Consider the following 14,726-nt stretch of genomic DNA (forward strand, 5'->3'; position numbering starts at 1 on the left):
CAAAAGGATCCTGAAACAAAGGAGATAAATGTAATATCTACCATTTTTAAAGTCTGTGCATATGTAAGTATCTCATCAGAGCAGGAGCTAAGCATGTATGCCAAAATGTTCCCAAATCACTGTAAAATTAAAATCATTAATAAGCAAACTCACTTGGGGCATAATCCATGATGAGAGAGTTCAGCATATGCTCAAATAATTACTATTGTGAAACCAAGGGGATATATAGCACAATCGGTGCATAAACCTCACTCTGTTTAGTGGGACTTACTCCTAGGTAAACATTCTAGGATTTCAGCCTTAGAACTATGGCTGGATCATGTCCTCTAATATTTTGTTTTGAGATCTTTCTACAACACAACTTTTAACAGTTAATTGTTTTTCTCTCATTCTCTCCTTATAATGTTTTAAAATAACATATCAGCAGAGGGAACTATGTTGAATCATGGTACCCAAGACACTGAAGCACCTGATTACATCCAAGTCTAAGGGCCATTTTGACTTGATTGTGTTGGCTAGCCTTATGAATTTTGATGTAACATTTTCCACTTGCACAGTGACCTTTCAAAGTGAATCAGGTTCTGTACTCATTGGAAATCTCATTGAAGGAAAGAGTTACCTTTCTGTACTGCTTTAGTTTTGGAGTTGTGTTTTCAGACACACTTTTTCTTAGCAGTCATCAAATGTTTGTGGAAATCTCGCCTTGGGCTGCTGCAACTAAGTCTGGATTTGAAAGGAAAATAAATAAAAAACTTTTCGTAGTTGAGCACAGGTGGAAGAAAGCTGTCCTGGTCACTCCTGCTATATGATCTTTTAAGAGCAGCTGAGAATCTAACCCTAGTCCCAGAGGGCAATCTAGTGTAACAAATGGGGGACACCCACTCTGAGTTAGAGGCTGATCAAGACTTCCCTGTGGTTTAAATGAGAATCCTTTTGAAGTAAGTGGAAGCTGTGCTGAACCAGACTGTAATATCTTCTGCTTGCCTCATCCTTTTGGTAGTCGTCAAAACCAAACCTCCATGTGTTCAAGAACCATATAGCAGGGCTGTTCTCACATGCAGGGGAAACCAGGCTAAAGAAGCCCAGCCCAGTTTCCCCGGCACGTGAGAACCGCCAGGAGCTACTTAGTTCCTGGCGGCACCATGGTGGCAAGTCCGCCTCTGGAGATCGCCTTCAAAATGAGGTTAAAGGAGCAAGTGCTCTCTTAACCTCGTTTCTTGGATCATCTACCAGCCCCGGCTGCAGGGTTCCCAGCTGGCATCGGGGCAATCCTCATAATGCACTGCACACTTGTGTGGTACGTTATGGGAGTTCCAGGGTGGGGAAACACACCCTGGCTTCCGACCCTCCACACTGCACAAGGGGGAAGCTGCAAATCCAGTTGTGCGATTTCTATGCCCAGACCAGCTGTCAGGAGGTAAGCATTTCAAGGCTTCCTCCCCACTCACCCTGTAACCCTTTCTCACTTACTGAGCTGCAATATCATGTGAGTGCTTTTTCTACAATATATTCTTCAGTTTAAATCCTTGCCTGTGTGTTGGAGTCTTCTTACATTTCCACTGGGGTACTGGAACGTAACTCTGCGAGTAGGGCGCATCACCAACATGGAGAGAATCTATCTATGTGGTTGCTAAGAGTCAACACCGATTTGATGGCACTTAATCAATCAATCAATCAATCAATCATACACTCCTGATTTTCGATCGTATGTCAGTTGAGGCTTCTCCTACCCTAATGCTGATTGTGTGAACTGTCCTATTGATGGACATCTTCTCCATGAATTCCATAGGTTAATTATGCATTGTGTGAAAAAGTACTTTCTCTTGAATGTCCTGAGACAGCCCTCATTCAGGAGAAAAGTGAAATCAAGTTTTGCACTGAAATCATGATCTATTTAAACTATTAGGAATATTGCTGCCAATCCAAACAGGAGAAGAGGATTCCTGCTGGACAGCCCCAACTCACAAATGGCTTGGATATTTGGATTTAACTCAATGGTAAATAAATTGGAATGTCTCTTACTCAGTGATAAATTTTGCATATGTGAGATTTCACAATGAAAAAAGGAATCTACATTTTATCAAATGATACAAAACGATTGTCTTAAACACTATTTTGCCCTTATGGAACTGCTTTTGGCATACACTGTGACCAAGGCAGAAATCCTGTGCACACTTCAGGAGTAAGTCCTTTTGAGTTCAATGAAGCTTGCTTCTGAGAAAACATTGTTAGGACCAGCTTATAGGCAAGTTGATATGATATATACCAGTAATGTTTAAGAGATGTCAACAGTATACCACACATTTCTCCTTTGTAGTAATCACCAAGTTAATTACATTTCTTCAAAGTCAGAAATTAAAATGATCCAGTCATTGAATCAACTGAGTGTCACACTCGCCACCTGTTAGAAGTTACAGCTACAGACAGTACAACAGATACTATGCTTAACTGGACTGCATGGAGTCTAAATACTATGATAAGAGGACTTGCATAGACACAGCCCTTCTCTTTAAACAATTCAGACTAGGAGAGCTATATCTGAGATAGCAAGCATAAATTGTACTATCCATCTAGCTTCCTAGAGGTTTAGGTGACTCATATGCTGGACTAATTTATTGGTGGGAATACAGATACTTGAATTTCACACACTTCCACAGTCAAAATGTTGAAAGTAGTCCAATGAATTTACTGCTGAATGTCGACTTGGGAGAACTATTTTTAATCATTGCCAACATACAACATTCTTTAAATGCAAAATGCTTTATAAACTTTAGATTGTCCTTGAGACTGCCTGTGGGATATGAGATTATTATCCCCATTTCCCAGATGGGAAACTTCCATGCCATCCCACTGCTGCCGGGTATTCATGAGATAGCTTTAAGCAAGACTTTAGATCTCTGATGTAGATTATTTTCAGTCTGAGAGATACAGCCTGATCCTTTCCAGGCCGAACTTTTCATGGGATTGCAACCTAATATATTTTTATTTATTTTCAATTTGTGAATGTGTGTTCACACTCACCTCCAAGTAGCTCTGGGTAAGACCCCTGTGTGAACGACCCCTGGGGAGCCATGACCAATCAGCGTAGACAGTACTGAGCAAGTTGGACCAATGGTCTGACTCAGTATAAGGCAGTTATTTCCTATTTAGTAGTAGTAATTCCATTTTTAATTTACTGGGTCTCCAGGGAAACTCACTGAATTTAGTGCTGCTTGCTTCTGAGTAAACATGTTCAGTTTGTAAGCCCCTTTGAATCTTTCTGCTGTCTGAATATTGCCATTGTAGATACTGTACAGAACTGAAACCTGAAAGTAGAATGTGGTTGATGTAGGTTGTACATTTTCATTATAGACCAATTTAACCATTCAGTCTTTATTGTTGTTTAGTGAGTATTGTACAGTTTTCATGTATACAATAAAAACACTATTTACATGGTGTAGTGGTTAGAGTGCTGGAATAGGACCAGGGAGACCCGAGTTCAAATCCCCATTCAGCCATGATACTTGCTGGGTGACTCTGGGCCAGTCACTTCTCTCTCAGCCTAACCTACTTCACAGGGTTGTTGTGAGGAGAAACTTAAGCATGTAGTACATAGCTCAGGGCTCCTTGGAGGAAGAGCGGGATATAAATGTAAATAACAACAACAACAGTAAAAAGCTAAGATGGCCATCATCAGCCAAGCAAGTTTCATCATTTCCTGTTTTGCTCTGTTGTTGACTGTATTTTTAATTGTTTATATTATGATTGGTTTTATTCTTATGATGTTAATTTTCTTGAGGGACTCTCAACAGAAAGACAGGATGTCAATGTCTTGATAGATAAACATACACATTAAATAAAAACCAAGCAGGATTGTATACATTCTACAAAATCCAATGCATAGTTAAATGTAATTATGTTAAAGAAAAAACATGTCACTAGTTTTGTAACATCAGGCTACATTGCAGGATCAGCCACTACTCTGAAATCCCCCCCTCCAGATTATAGCTTTTTCTACTGCAGGCGACCTTGGATCTTCAGATATTGGTGGACTACAACTCCCATGATCCCCATCCACAATGGCCTTTGTTCTCAGGCCTTTGATATCCATGACCTTTGGTCATTGTGACCGAGGATCCTGGAAATTGTAACTCAACAACATCTGGGGATCGAAAGTTAGGAACTCCGTATATGATATGATGCAACTGCTGTGGTCATTCTCTCCACCCTGACTTGTAAGGTAAAGTGTGCCGTCGAGTCAGTGTCAACTCCTGGTGACCACGGAGTCCTTTGGTTGTCTTTGGTAGAATACAGGAGGGGTTTACCATTGCCATCTCCCATGCAGAATGAGATGATGCCTTTCAGGATCTTCCTATATCGCTGCTGCCTGATATAGGTGTTTCCAGTGGGGATTTGAACCGGCAACCTCCGGCTTGCTAGTCAAGTCATTTCTCGCTGCACCATTAGGTGGCTACTATGACATGTAGCAGCCACTTAATTTTTTTAATTACTGTCAAACTCCTGACTTCCAAATGTCTCCAAATAACGCGACAATGCATTAAATTATGGTTTGTTTCCCACTGTTACAAACACATCTGCAGAGTTCAGAACTGCATAAAGTCCCTCAAGAATCCTTGTAATCATAGACTCAAAAAGGCAAATCCATTGATCACGAATGGATGTGACAACACAGAAAAATAGTTTTCTTTTAATGTGTGTGTCTTTGAAGTTTTTTAGCCATGGGAAAAGCAGAGGCATCCTTCTTTCTGAATCCATATCTGCAGTCGTGAATAAAATGCAGGTACTTGCAGCTGAATTTAAATGTAGGAGATTTTTTTTTTAAAGCAAGGCCCATTAAATGTATCTTAATGTATAGACTAAAGTAAGCATTAACCTATCTGCATTACATGTGAAAATGCCCTTAGCTCACTTAACTGAGAAAAGGGAATAATAGTGACCTGTTTATAGTTCGCATGTGAATGAGATAAGAAAATGTAGCACATACCAAGTGAATAAAGGAGGTGAAGGGAGAGAGATTTCAAGCTGGATAGGTTAATTAGCATATCAGGAACTGGGAGAGAAATGAAAAAGTCTAAAGAAATGGAGTGAGGTGATATGAAGCTTAGAAGATAATACTAGCAACAATGTTCTTTTCCCATAGAAACTTGCTGAAAATACTGTCTCTGTAGAGTTTCCATTCCCGCAGCAATGCTTTGATTTAAATCTGCTTTAGATGCTGTTGAGATGTTCTGAAATGGTTCCAGCACTGAGCATGCCTGAGGTAGTGACATTTTCATAGTGTGGATGGTAGGGTGTGCTTTTTTTTAACTACTATTTCTATCTTCTATGACAGAAATGGTTATGGCTTTCAGTGTCCTTATCCAACACTACTTCTCTAGACTCTTTTACTATATTAAATGGAATATGCTGTAGTTATTTAATTGCCAAGTATGCCATGGAAGAAACTGATGCAAATGAGCAGTAATTGCATCCTTGAGTAATTACAGCATGCAGGTTAGTTAACATAGAAGTTACCATGGAGTTAGAAACAGATTTAGTAACCCCATAATTAGGAGCAATGTACTGAAGCCCCAGCTATTTGTAGGTGTTTGTTTGTATGGCCAAAAAGGATCTGTGTGAAACTTGGAAGACAACACTGATTTTGCCTACCTACTGATAGGCTGGGCTCATCAAAGACATCACGTTTACAAACGCCATTCTTTCCTTTGAGATGGCAACAATTGTGTGCAATTTTAAACATGCAACTTCATGTAAATCTGGTTCACGGAAGATGGAAATAATGAAATAATGAAATAAGACATGAAATAATGTCTGGAGCTCACTATGTGACATGTTATTGGCATTTTGAGCATTATCACAGTATGAAGGAGTGTGACAGACTCCTAAAGTATCATTCAGACAGAATGGGTGAAGTTAGGGCTATGAATACACAGATGTGCCTGAATCCTTCCATAGAGCTTGACTCAGCGTCTTAAGCAATACACAACAGTAGATCAAAGCAGAGAAAGTAAAATGTAAAAGGTGCATATTGGTACGGTAGACTATGAACAGGTTCCCAAGCTCAGCAAAAACTAAAGCAATATTTAACTTCATGTAAATTCATTGGCAAATTAATAAGACCGGCAGGTAAAGCTGCCATTTCATGTGCACTTGCTAGGGTATAAAGCTGTGGTCTGAAACACACCTGTTTGCATACAGTGGGAGTTACTTTTGAGTAAACATACATAAAGTAAAAGTAAAGTTGTGCCGTGGAGTCGGAGTTGACTCCTGGTGACCACAGAGCCCTGTGGTTGTCTTTGGCTGAATACGGGAGGGGTTTACCATTACCATCTCCTGCGCAGTATGAGATGATGCGTTTCAGCACCTTCCTATATCGCTGCTGCCCGATATAGGTGTTTCCCATACCAGTGGGGATTCGAATCAGCACCCTCTTGCTCCCTAGGCAAGTTACTTCCCCGCTGTGCCATTAGGTGGCTAAACATACTTAAGCTTGCACTATTGTTCTCAGTAGTAGAGGACAAATCCTGACTAACCAAGCACACTTGTAAGGAGGCTCTGCAGGGACACACCAGAAGCCCGCGCACAACTCCTCCCTTCTATGCACCTCTGTTTTGCCACCGGGATAAGATTTTAGAGCACTGCAAGCATTCCAGATATGCTCCAAAAGATCAGAAGTGTATCATTGAGCCTCAGTGATGTGTATCTGATCTTGCAAAGTGCTTGTGGAGTTCAAGCAGCACATGGAAGTCGTAGCCCTCTGGTGCAGTAACATGCATGTAGGAGGACTGGGGGAGTTGAGCATGGGCTTCAGGGGCAAAGCCAGCTTCCCGGAGGCCAAATTGCAGCTAAGGGGCCCCCATCACTCGGGCAAAGTGCGCATGTACCCCAGAGGACACAGAGATGGGCCTAGAGCACCCGTCTCCTGGCGGAATCCCCCAATGCATCACACATGTTGCGTGGTGCATAGTGAGATCTCTGGAGGCTGGCACCACGCAGCACGGATCCTCTCGGTTTGCGCTCCCAACAACTTTGAAGCCATTGACTGCGGGGAAAAGTGAGTTTGACCAGCCTTCCCACCCCCACCCCCACTCCCTCCCACTCGATCAAGTGAACAATTTCAATAATAATCATTTTTATCAGGGTATCACCCCATTTATTCTCATCCATCTCTTTGCGGGGTGTATAGAATTCTATAAGTCATTCTTTATTATTTTGAGGTTGTTCTTTGTTGGACTATTCAAAAGAGACATGCCTCGCAAAACTAAAAGTCCCAGAGTTCCTTATCAAAGCCATGACAACTGAATCAGTTTAAAACCAGATAAAGCTAAGCACACGGAATTGGAAGTGCAAGAGCCAGTTGGGTGTAGTGGTTAGAGTGCTGGACTAGGTCTGGGGAGACCCAAGTTCAAATCCCAGTTCAGCCATGATACTAGAACATAAGAACAGCCCAAGGCCCATCTAGTCCAGCATCCTGTTTCGCACAAATGCCCACCAGATGCCGCTGGAAGCCACAGGCAGGAATTGAGGGCATGCCCTCTCTCCTGCTGTTACTCCCTGAGGCTGGAGGTGGCCTCTAGCCCTTCGACTAGTAGCCATTGATAGACCTCTCCTCCATAAAGTTATCCAAACCCTTCTTAAAGCCACCCAGGTTGTTGAGAATTGAGAATTCCACAATTGATGTGATGCATCAGCTGGGTGACTGTGGGCCAGTCACTTCTCTCTCAGCCTAACCTGCTTCACAGGGTTGTTGTGAGGAGAAACTCAAGTATGTAGTACACCGCTTTGGGCTCCTTGGAGGAAGAGTGGGATATAAATGTAACAAATAAATAATAAATAATAAATAAATAAGTGAGAACTCAATGGAACTGGCTGCCAAATAAATGTGTAGATTGTAAAGTGGAAATGTTACTACTATAGATGGTAAAGATGTGGAAGCAAGTCGAGTGCCTTAGTTCAAAAGTGTTGTTTGTGACATTCAGATGCTGACATGGAGTTCCATGCAAGTAGGGCTGCCCCATTCATTTCAGCATTTGGGAATGCTTCACTCATGCAAAGCACAGAATGGCACAGTGGCTCTGGGTTCCATGTAAACTGCTCAATGGAACAGGATTTTTATTATACCTGTCTGTCACTAACCTTTATTGCTCTTTTTAAATGTTTATACATCCGAGTGTATGGACACTTTAGACCTCAGTTTTCCAATTGTATATTTATTTACTATGTCTTTTGCAGATAATGGCCACAATCTCACAAAGGGTGGCTTCTCACAACCCGCTACAAGTCAGGAAGTCGGTAATATGGCAGTATAATGCTGGGACGTGAGAGAACTCTGCTCTTGGCAGGTGTGACGTCCAAAGCTGCCCAAGTTCCCACCCTGCTTCTTCTGAAATTCTACTTACTTCTGTCACCAAGGATTGAAATTGGCTTGAAAGAATCAGTAGACTGTCGGTAATGTGGCACAGGAACTGGACCTGGGAGGCTTCAGACCTCAGGAGCATGCAGTTGGCAGCCTGCACTCTTGCATATTCAAATCAGGCTTCAGAAGGTTCTGATAAATATCTAATACTATATGACATTAATTCTAAATATTATCTCTTCTAGGAAGATGCTGATGGCCTTTATCGTCTTTCTTCCAGTGGTCATGAACAGAATTTTGCCTATTTTATTAAGGACCCTTTGAAACTTAACATCTATGTTTTGTACCATATGTTTAGTATTATGTTTTTTGATGGGGTTCTGTTCTGGAATTGATTGATGTTGATTTCTCAGTTATATTACATGGGTATATTGGGATTTTGTTCTTTTCAGTAAAATTCATGTTACTTACACACTGAATTTTCAGGCACTACTAATGCTCAAAATTGTGTATTATTATTAGTGATTGTATATTATCTGAAAATGTCCATTGTTTTTATCTGTTATTAGTGTTATTTATTTATTTAAAATATTTATATCCTGCCTCTCCAGGACACTACCTCTTGGGATGGCTCACAACATCAACAAAACAGTTACAATGTAAAGAAAAAAAATTAATAAAGTTAAACAAGTTTAAAGACCAGGCTAAAAACACTTAAAATCACAAATTTTATAAGTTTCAAATTAAAAGTTATTAATAAAAAGCTAAAAACTGAGAACTAAAAAACTAAAAAACCCTACAAAATATAAACAGCAGATAAAATATTTAAAAGCCTCTTTAAAGAGATGTATTTTTAATTGGTTTTTAAAAAAATACTGAGGGAGGGAACATGCAAAGCTCTTTGGGGAGGGCATTCCAAAGCCAAGGGGCCACAACTGAAAAGGCTCTTCTTAATAAATTATTATTATTGTAAACAACTTAATAAATTTAATAATAATAATAATAATAATAATAATAATAATAATAATAATAAGGTGGCTCTGGACAGTGCCTTTTTATAGATGTAAAAACCTGTATAATTGTGAATACATATGCTTTAGATACAGGACATCCTAGGCATAGGATCTTAAGGCTGAAATCCTATGCACAATGACCCCACTGAACCAAGGCAGATGTTTTGAGTAAACATCATAGGGCCAGGCTGCAATTGCTGGAATATATCTGAAACACTATCCTTAGCACCATATAGGAATAAAGTCATTTTGAGAAAATAAGATGCATTATCAAGACTATCTTCAGTTAATGCAAGTTCCTTTGTTGGCATGACAATTTTCACGCCAACAAGGGAGTAGGGAAAGGGGCTTGGCAAACCTACTTGTTTAAAAATGATGCTTAACTTGCGGCGGGGTGGGGGGAGGGCGCTGGCTTCAAAAGCCTTTAGGTCCAGACTCCAAAATTACCTTGGTGTATCTCTAGGGCTTGGTGTCACCTCACCCATGAAGGGTCCAGATCTTATAAGCTACAGATCATTCCTGCCCCTAGTTTATCACTGACATTTCTGGTGTGGTGGCATCTGTACACAATGTCAACTTTATCTGTCTTCTTTTATGATCATTTAACTTGGCAAGGTAATTTCTCCAGCCTATTGGATTCTAAAATGCCAGACTACTGACAACACATTAAAGTAGTCAAACAGTGTACAGATAGATAGCAGAGGAGAAAAATACGAGTTTTTATGTTCATCTTTCCCCCCTTGTAGTGCTATCTTAAGAGAGAGAATAAGAGTTTAGGGGTTGCAGCCAGCTATAAACACTGGGGGCGGGTGAGATCTCATTGAACTAAATGGTGCCTACTTCTTAGTAAACTTAGGATTGCTGTGCATAAAGGTCTGTGGTGGTAAGAAACGAGTTTGGAACTTTTCCCCTACCCCACCCCATGCAGGGAATGAAATGACATTAGAAGGTCCTGTTTCTTCATTTAAGCGTAAATAGTCTGGGACAATATAGCACTTTCAAAGTTCATGGAGAAGGATTCTCTTCCAATTCTTATCACCCCCCATCTTCAGTGGGGTTTGGAGTTGCCCGAGTAGGGGTCTCGCTTCCTCTCTCCCCCTTTTTTGGGGTGGGTGGGGATTGGGAAAGGGAAATAATCCTAACGTTCCCTCCTCCTTGTAGCTGTGGGAGGGTTGGAAAAGATTTTTTTTGGGGGGGGGGTACAAAAAATGCTTGGTTGCTGAACATGTTAGCGACAGCGAAAACTGCACGGGCGGGTCTCTGGAATAAGAAAATTCCTCCGCCGCAAATAACAACTGGAAGAGACGGCGGAGAAGCTTGTTCTACCAGGTGGGAGGGGGATGTAAAGGGCACAGCGAAAGGAAGATGGATCGGGAGCGCACGCGTACAAAAGTCCGGCTTCATCACCCCCTCCTCCCACCCCAGTTGTAACTTCGGCGCGGTCGGGCGCGAGAAAATGAAGACGAAGAGAGGAGGATCCTAGCGCCGGCTGGGCTCAATTAAGTCCCGTCGGATTCGGTGCGGGCGGGCTCGCGCTGGGCGGAGCTGGCTCGGGCGGGCGCCTCTCAGAACTTTTGTTTGGGAGTGTTTGTGCGCGAGTTCGTGTGGGCTTATTTATTAGTATTTTTTTCGCCCCCCTTCTCGGTTTGGGCGGGCCGGAGTCGGGGAGGGGGGAGCCGTCCGTGGCTGCAACCGGGCGGAGGAAATAAACGCGGGGGGGGGGGGGCGCGTGTGCGGGAAAGGCGACGGGGACGAGGGGCATGCGGGAGGGTGATCCCGGAGCTGGCGCTGCTGCTTGAGAGACGCGGCTGAAGCAGGGAGGGGAGCCGGCCATGGAGCCCGCCGGGCAGCCCCCGGCGCCGCCACAGCAGCAGCCCCCGCCGCAGCAGCAGCAGCCCCCGCCGCCGCCCTCGGGGGGGCAGCCCCCGCCGCAGCAGCAGCCCGTGTCCGGGCCCCCCCCGGCCGGGCACCAGATCGTCCACGTCCGGGGCGACTCGGAGACCGACTTGGAGGCTCTCTTCAACGCCGTCATGAACCCCAAGGGCGCCAACGTGCCCCACACGCTGCCCATGAGACTCCGCAAGCTGCCCGACTCTTTCTTCAAGCCGCCCGAGCCCAAGGCCCACTCCCGCCAGGTGAGCAAGCAGCCGGAGCTGGGGGCGGGGGGGAGAGACGCCGCTGGGGGGCGCCCCCGAGGAAGCGCGGTGCGGGGGGAGGGAGGAAAGGGTCTCTTCCGAGCCCCTCCTCTCTCCCCCCCCCCTTCCCGGTGAACACCCCACAGTGTTTACGTGCCTGTGAGAAGGAAACCTTTTGCTTACCGCCTGCGGAGGTTGAGTGGAAAGGCGGCATAGGGTAGAAGGCAATAATAAAGCAACTCCCCGCTGTTTTACAATAGGACGGGGGCGGGTGGGGGAGAGTGATGGTAAGCAAAAGTAATTCACACACACACACACCCCCGAACAGAGGGCTACATAATAAACTCAGGGTTACACAATATCCCTTTAAAAGAGTTTATTTTCTTCCCCGTCCTCCTCAGCCTGTGGGGTAAATATAATACAGTACACAACAACTGTAAAGAAAGAGTGATGGGGCTTAAGCTGTGCTCTTGAAGCAGTTTTCATTGCAGAGTTAACTCTGCTTCTGAGCCTATGCAGAGTGTCTTATACTTAAAAAGAGTTAGTTATTGCTGTTCGCGGTAGTCGTAAGTAACTGTGATGTATGTGACACTTTGCAGCAGAAGGAAAGAAAGAAAGACCGGTCTTTGCCCCAGTGTGCTTACCTTAGGTTTTGGCGGAGGTGGAGACAACCACGGTGGGTGTGGGGAGAGGAAAGGAAAGCTGGAGGCAAAGGCAATGGGAAGCATGTGTGGAAATGCAATTGCACATAGTGACTCTTCCATTCCAGTTGAGTGTTGCCTTGCTCCCACAGTATGGTTGAAGGCTGGCTTTGCACAGTTTGTTTCTCTTGCCGATTCGCGTGTGAGGAAAAGGCGTACAGCTCTATGTGTGAATGAATATCATTCACGTGTGGATTTTGCCATGTATACACCTGTGGGAGACACATGTAGTTAAATGTCTATATGCAGCAAAATGGACACTTCCCCTGCAAGAGTATGTAGATAATTGCTGTGTATTCTCCCTACCCCCTAATGATATCTGATAAAGGACATGGTTGAAGACGCCTTGAGCCTGGAGGAAAAGGGTTTCCAGGTCAGAGGGTGTGACTTTCCGGCAGTTTCTGCCCAGGTAGCTTTCATTTTTTAAGGCATAAGGACTTGCCCATGCCCTGCTTTGTGAGCTGGGAAGTTGCTTTCCTTTACAGGCACATTACTGTTCCTGAACAATAATAATGTTCTGTTGTGGGTTTTTTAGAATGAGCAAAGTTTTCCCCAGTCGCTTTTCTACCCTTGCAACAGTCCTATAAAGCATCTTTCTCCTGTTCCTCATTTTGCCAAGAGGGAGCTAGTACTCAGAAAGAGACGTGTCCGTAGAGCTAGCTTGATGCATATTCACGTGAAGGAAGAATGCTGTTTTCTTATTTTTTTCTTGTTGCGCTCTCTCTCTCTCTCCCCCCTCCCCGCCCCATTGTTGAAGATGGGATATTAAACTTCAGTCCCTTTCCTGGGCCTCTGACTGGTGGGCAAGATACAACTTTTACGTCCTTCCTTTTAGGTCTATGGCTGGCCTTGGTGGTTGTGTGGGTGGATTGATATTCTTCTCTTTCTGATTCTCTTGCTGTGGGGGAGTGACCCCTCTTTCATCTGTCTCCAGCCTCTTCTGAGTGGGTGGTGGTGGGAAGGCTGAATTCTGCCATTATTGACAGCCCTAATCTTTCAAGTAGTAAGGTGCTATGTTGAGGGGGTATATAGATAGTAAGCCCCCCCCCCCGCTCAAATTCTAGCTGTTTATTGGGTCTTAATCTTCTTTCTTGTCCTAGGTCCCTGGCTGCTGGGGAAGGAAGATAAACTTCCCCTTCTCCCATCCTTGGAAGCATCTTTTCATCCTCTTTTGGCCGTGGTGCTCTCCACTTCCTTTTAAATTCTTACAGTGTAATTTTCTTTTCCTTCTGCAAAACTCTCCAGGATTGACCTACCCTCTTTTGCCATCTCTGCTTTTCTTCCAGGGTCCTTCATTGTGATGAAACCAGCACTTTCTTTCATCCATCCCATCTAACACCCCCCCAAGCTCCTTTTCAGTGGGAGAACTTTGCTTTCCTCCATCTTGGCTTCTGTTGTGAGGAAGTTGACCTTTTATCTGATCTTATTTCTTCCCCTCTTAAGTCCCTGGATAGACTCATTCAGACTAGCTTTCCTCTTCCTCATCACCTACACTCCTTGCTTTTTCTGGGCAGGAATTCACTTAATGGCACAGCAGGGAAGTAACTTGCCTAGGGAGCAAGAGGTTGCTGGTTCGAATCCCCGCTGGTATGTTTCCCAGACTATGGGAAACTAGTTTCCCAGACTATGGGAAACACTATGGGCAGGGCAGCAGTGATATAGGAAGATGCTGAAAGGCATCATCCTATACTGTACCCTCCTGTATTCTACCAAAGACAACCACAGGGCTCTGTGATCACCAGAAGTCGACACTGACTCTACGGCACAACTTTACCTTTAATTTATGTAAGGGGGTGGGTTGAATGGTGAATCTTTCATCTCTCCCTTTTTGAGCTATCTTTTATCTCAGTTCTGAGGAGGTGAGTACTTCATCCTTTCAGTCTATCTGTGTTGCTTGTGAGATACTGTACTGTGGTTCAATTTTCCTCTTACCTTTCTCTGCAGGGAAGTTGGAAGGTGGACTTGCATTCAGTTTGCCTACCAGCATAATAATTCATTCCCTGTACTCCTCGGCCCACCCCCACCCACCCAACCCCGGCCAAATAAAAGTTTGTGGAAAATCTGGAATTTCACTCTGAGCAGGAACTGTAAACCACAGTCTATTTTGTGTTTTCTAGATTAGGCCCTGTACTATTCCAGAGCCTGTTCTCACTGCCCCCGGGTTCTTGGTTGTCTTGACAAAATTAGGAAACTTAGTGATGGACATAGTGGAGGGGGAAGATAGCAGAAGAAAACAGGGTTGCCTGGGACAAATAAAAGATTTTCGTAAATAACTCTGCCTCTGAATATCCTAGTCTAGCTGCACAATTAAATTTCTGAGTGCCATGGCTTCCCAGTGCTTGGAATTTATCAAACCTTGACCTATAAAAGCCCCTGAAATTAATTCTTTGAAGCAAAAGAGCTTCTGCTGACATAGATAGTTGAGCAGGGCACTTGGTGGTAGTTAGAGACCCAAAACGTGAAGTTGAAGAGTTCTGCCATACTTGTATTGTAGTATAATATGGTTGTAACTTATTCCGCA

General features: G+C 43.6%; 1 protein-coding gene across 13 annotated transcripts in view; it reads left to right on the plus strand.

The window, feature by feature from the left end:
* Positions 1-10,735: 10,735 nt before the first annotated feature.
* The window catches only part of YAP1 (Yes1 associated transcriptional regulator), a 137,621-nt gene continuing 133,630 nt past the window's right edge, over positions 10,736-14,726 (plus strand). For 5 of the 13 annotated variants that reach the window (XM_053310404.1, XM_053310403.1, XM_053310405.1 and 2 more), the window contains exon 1: positions 10,737-11,504. In XM_053310404.1, coding sequence (XP_053166379.1) covers positions 11,202-11,504 — 303 coding nt within the window. In that variant the 5' untranslated portion in view covers positions 10,737-11,201. Of the gene's footprint in view, positions 11,505-14,726 lie in introns of all 13 variants that reach the window. The other 8 variants (XM_053310414.1, XM_053310413.1, XM_053310415.1 and 5 more) reach the window with 4 other exon arrangements.

Source organism: Hemicordylus capensis, chromosome 3 (genome assembly GCF_027244095.1).
Source record: "Hemicordylus capensis ecotype Gifberg chromosome 3, rHemCap1.1.pri, whole genome shotgun sequence".
Taxonomy (NCBI): domain Eukaryota; kingdom Metazoa; phylum Chordata; class Lepidosauria; order Squamata; family Cordylidae; genus Hemicordylus; species Hemicordylus capensis.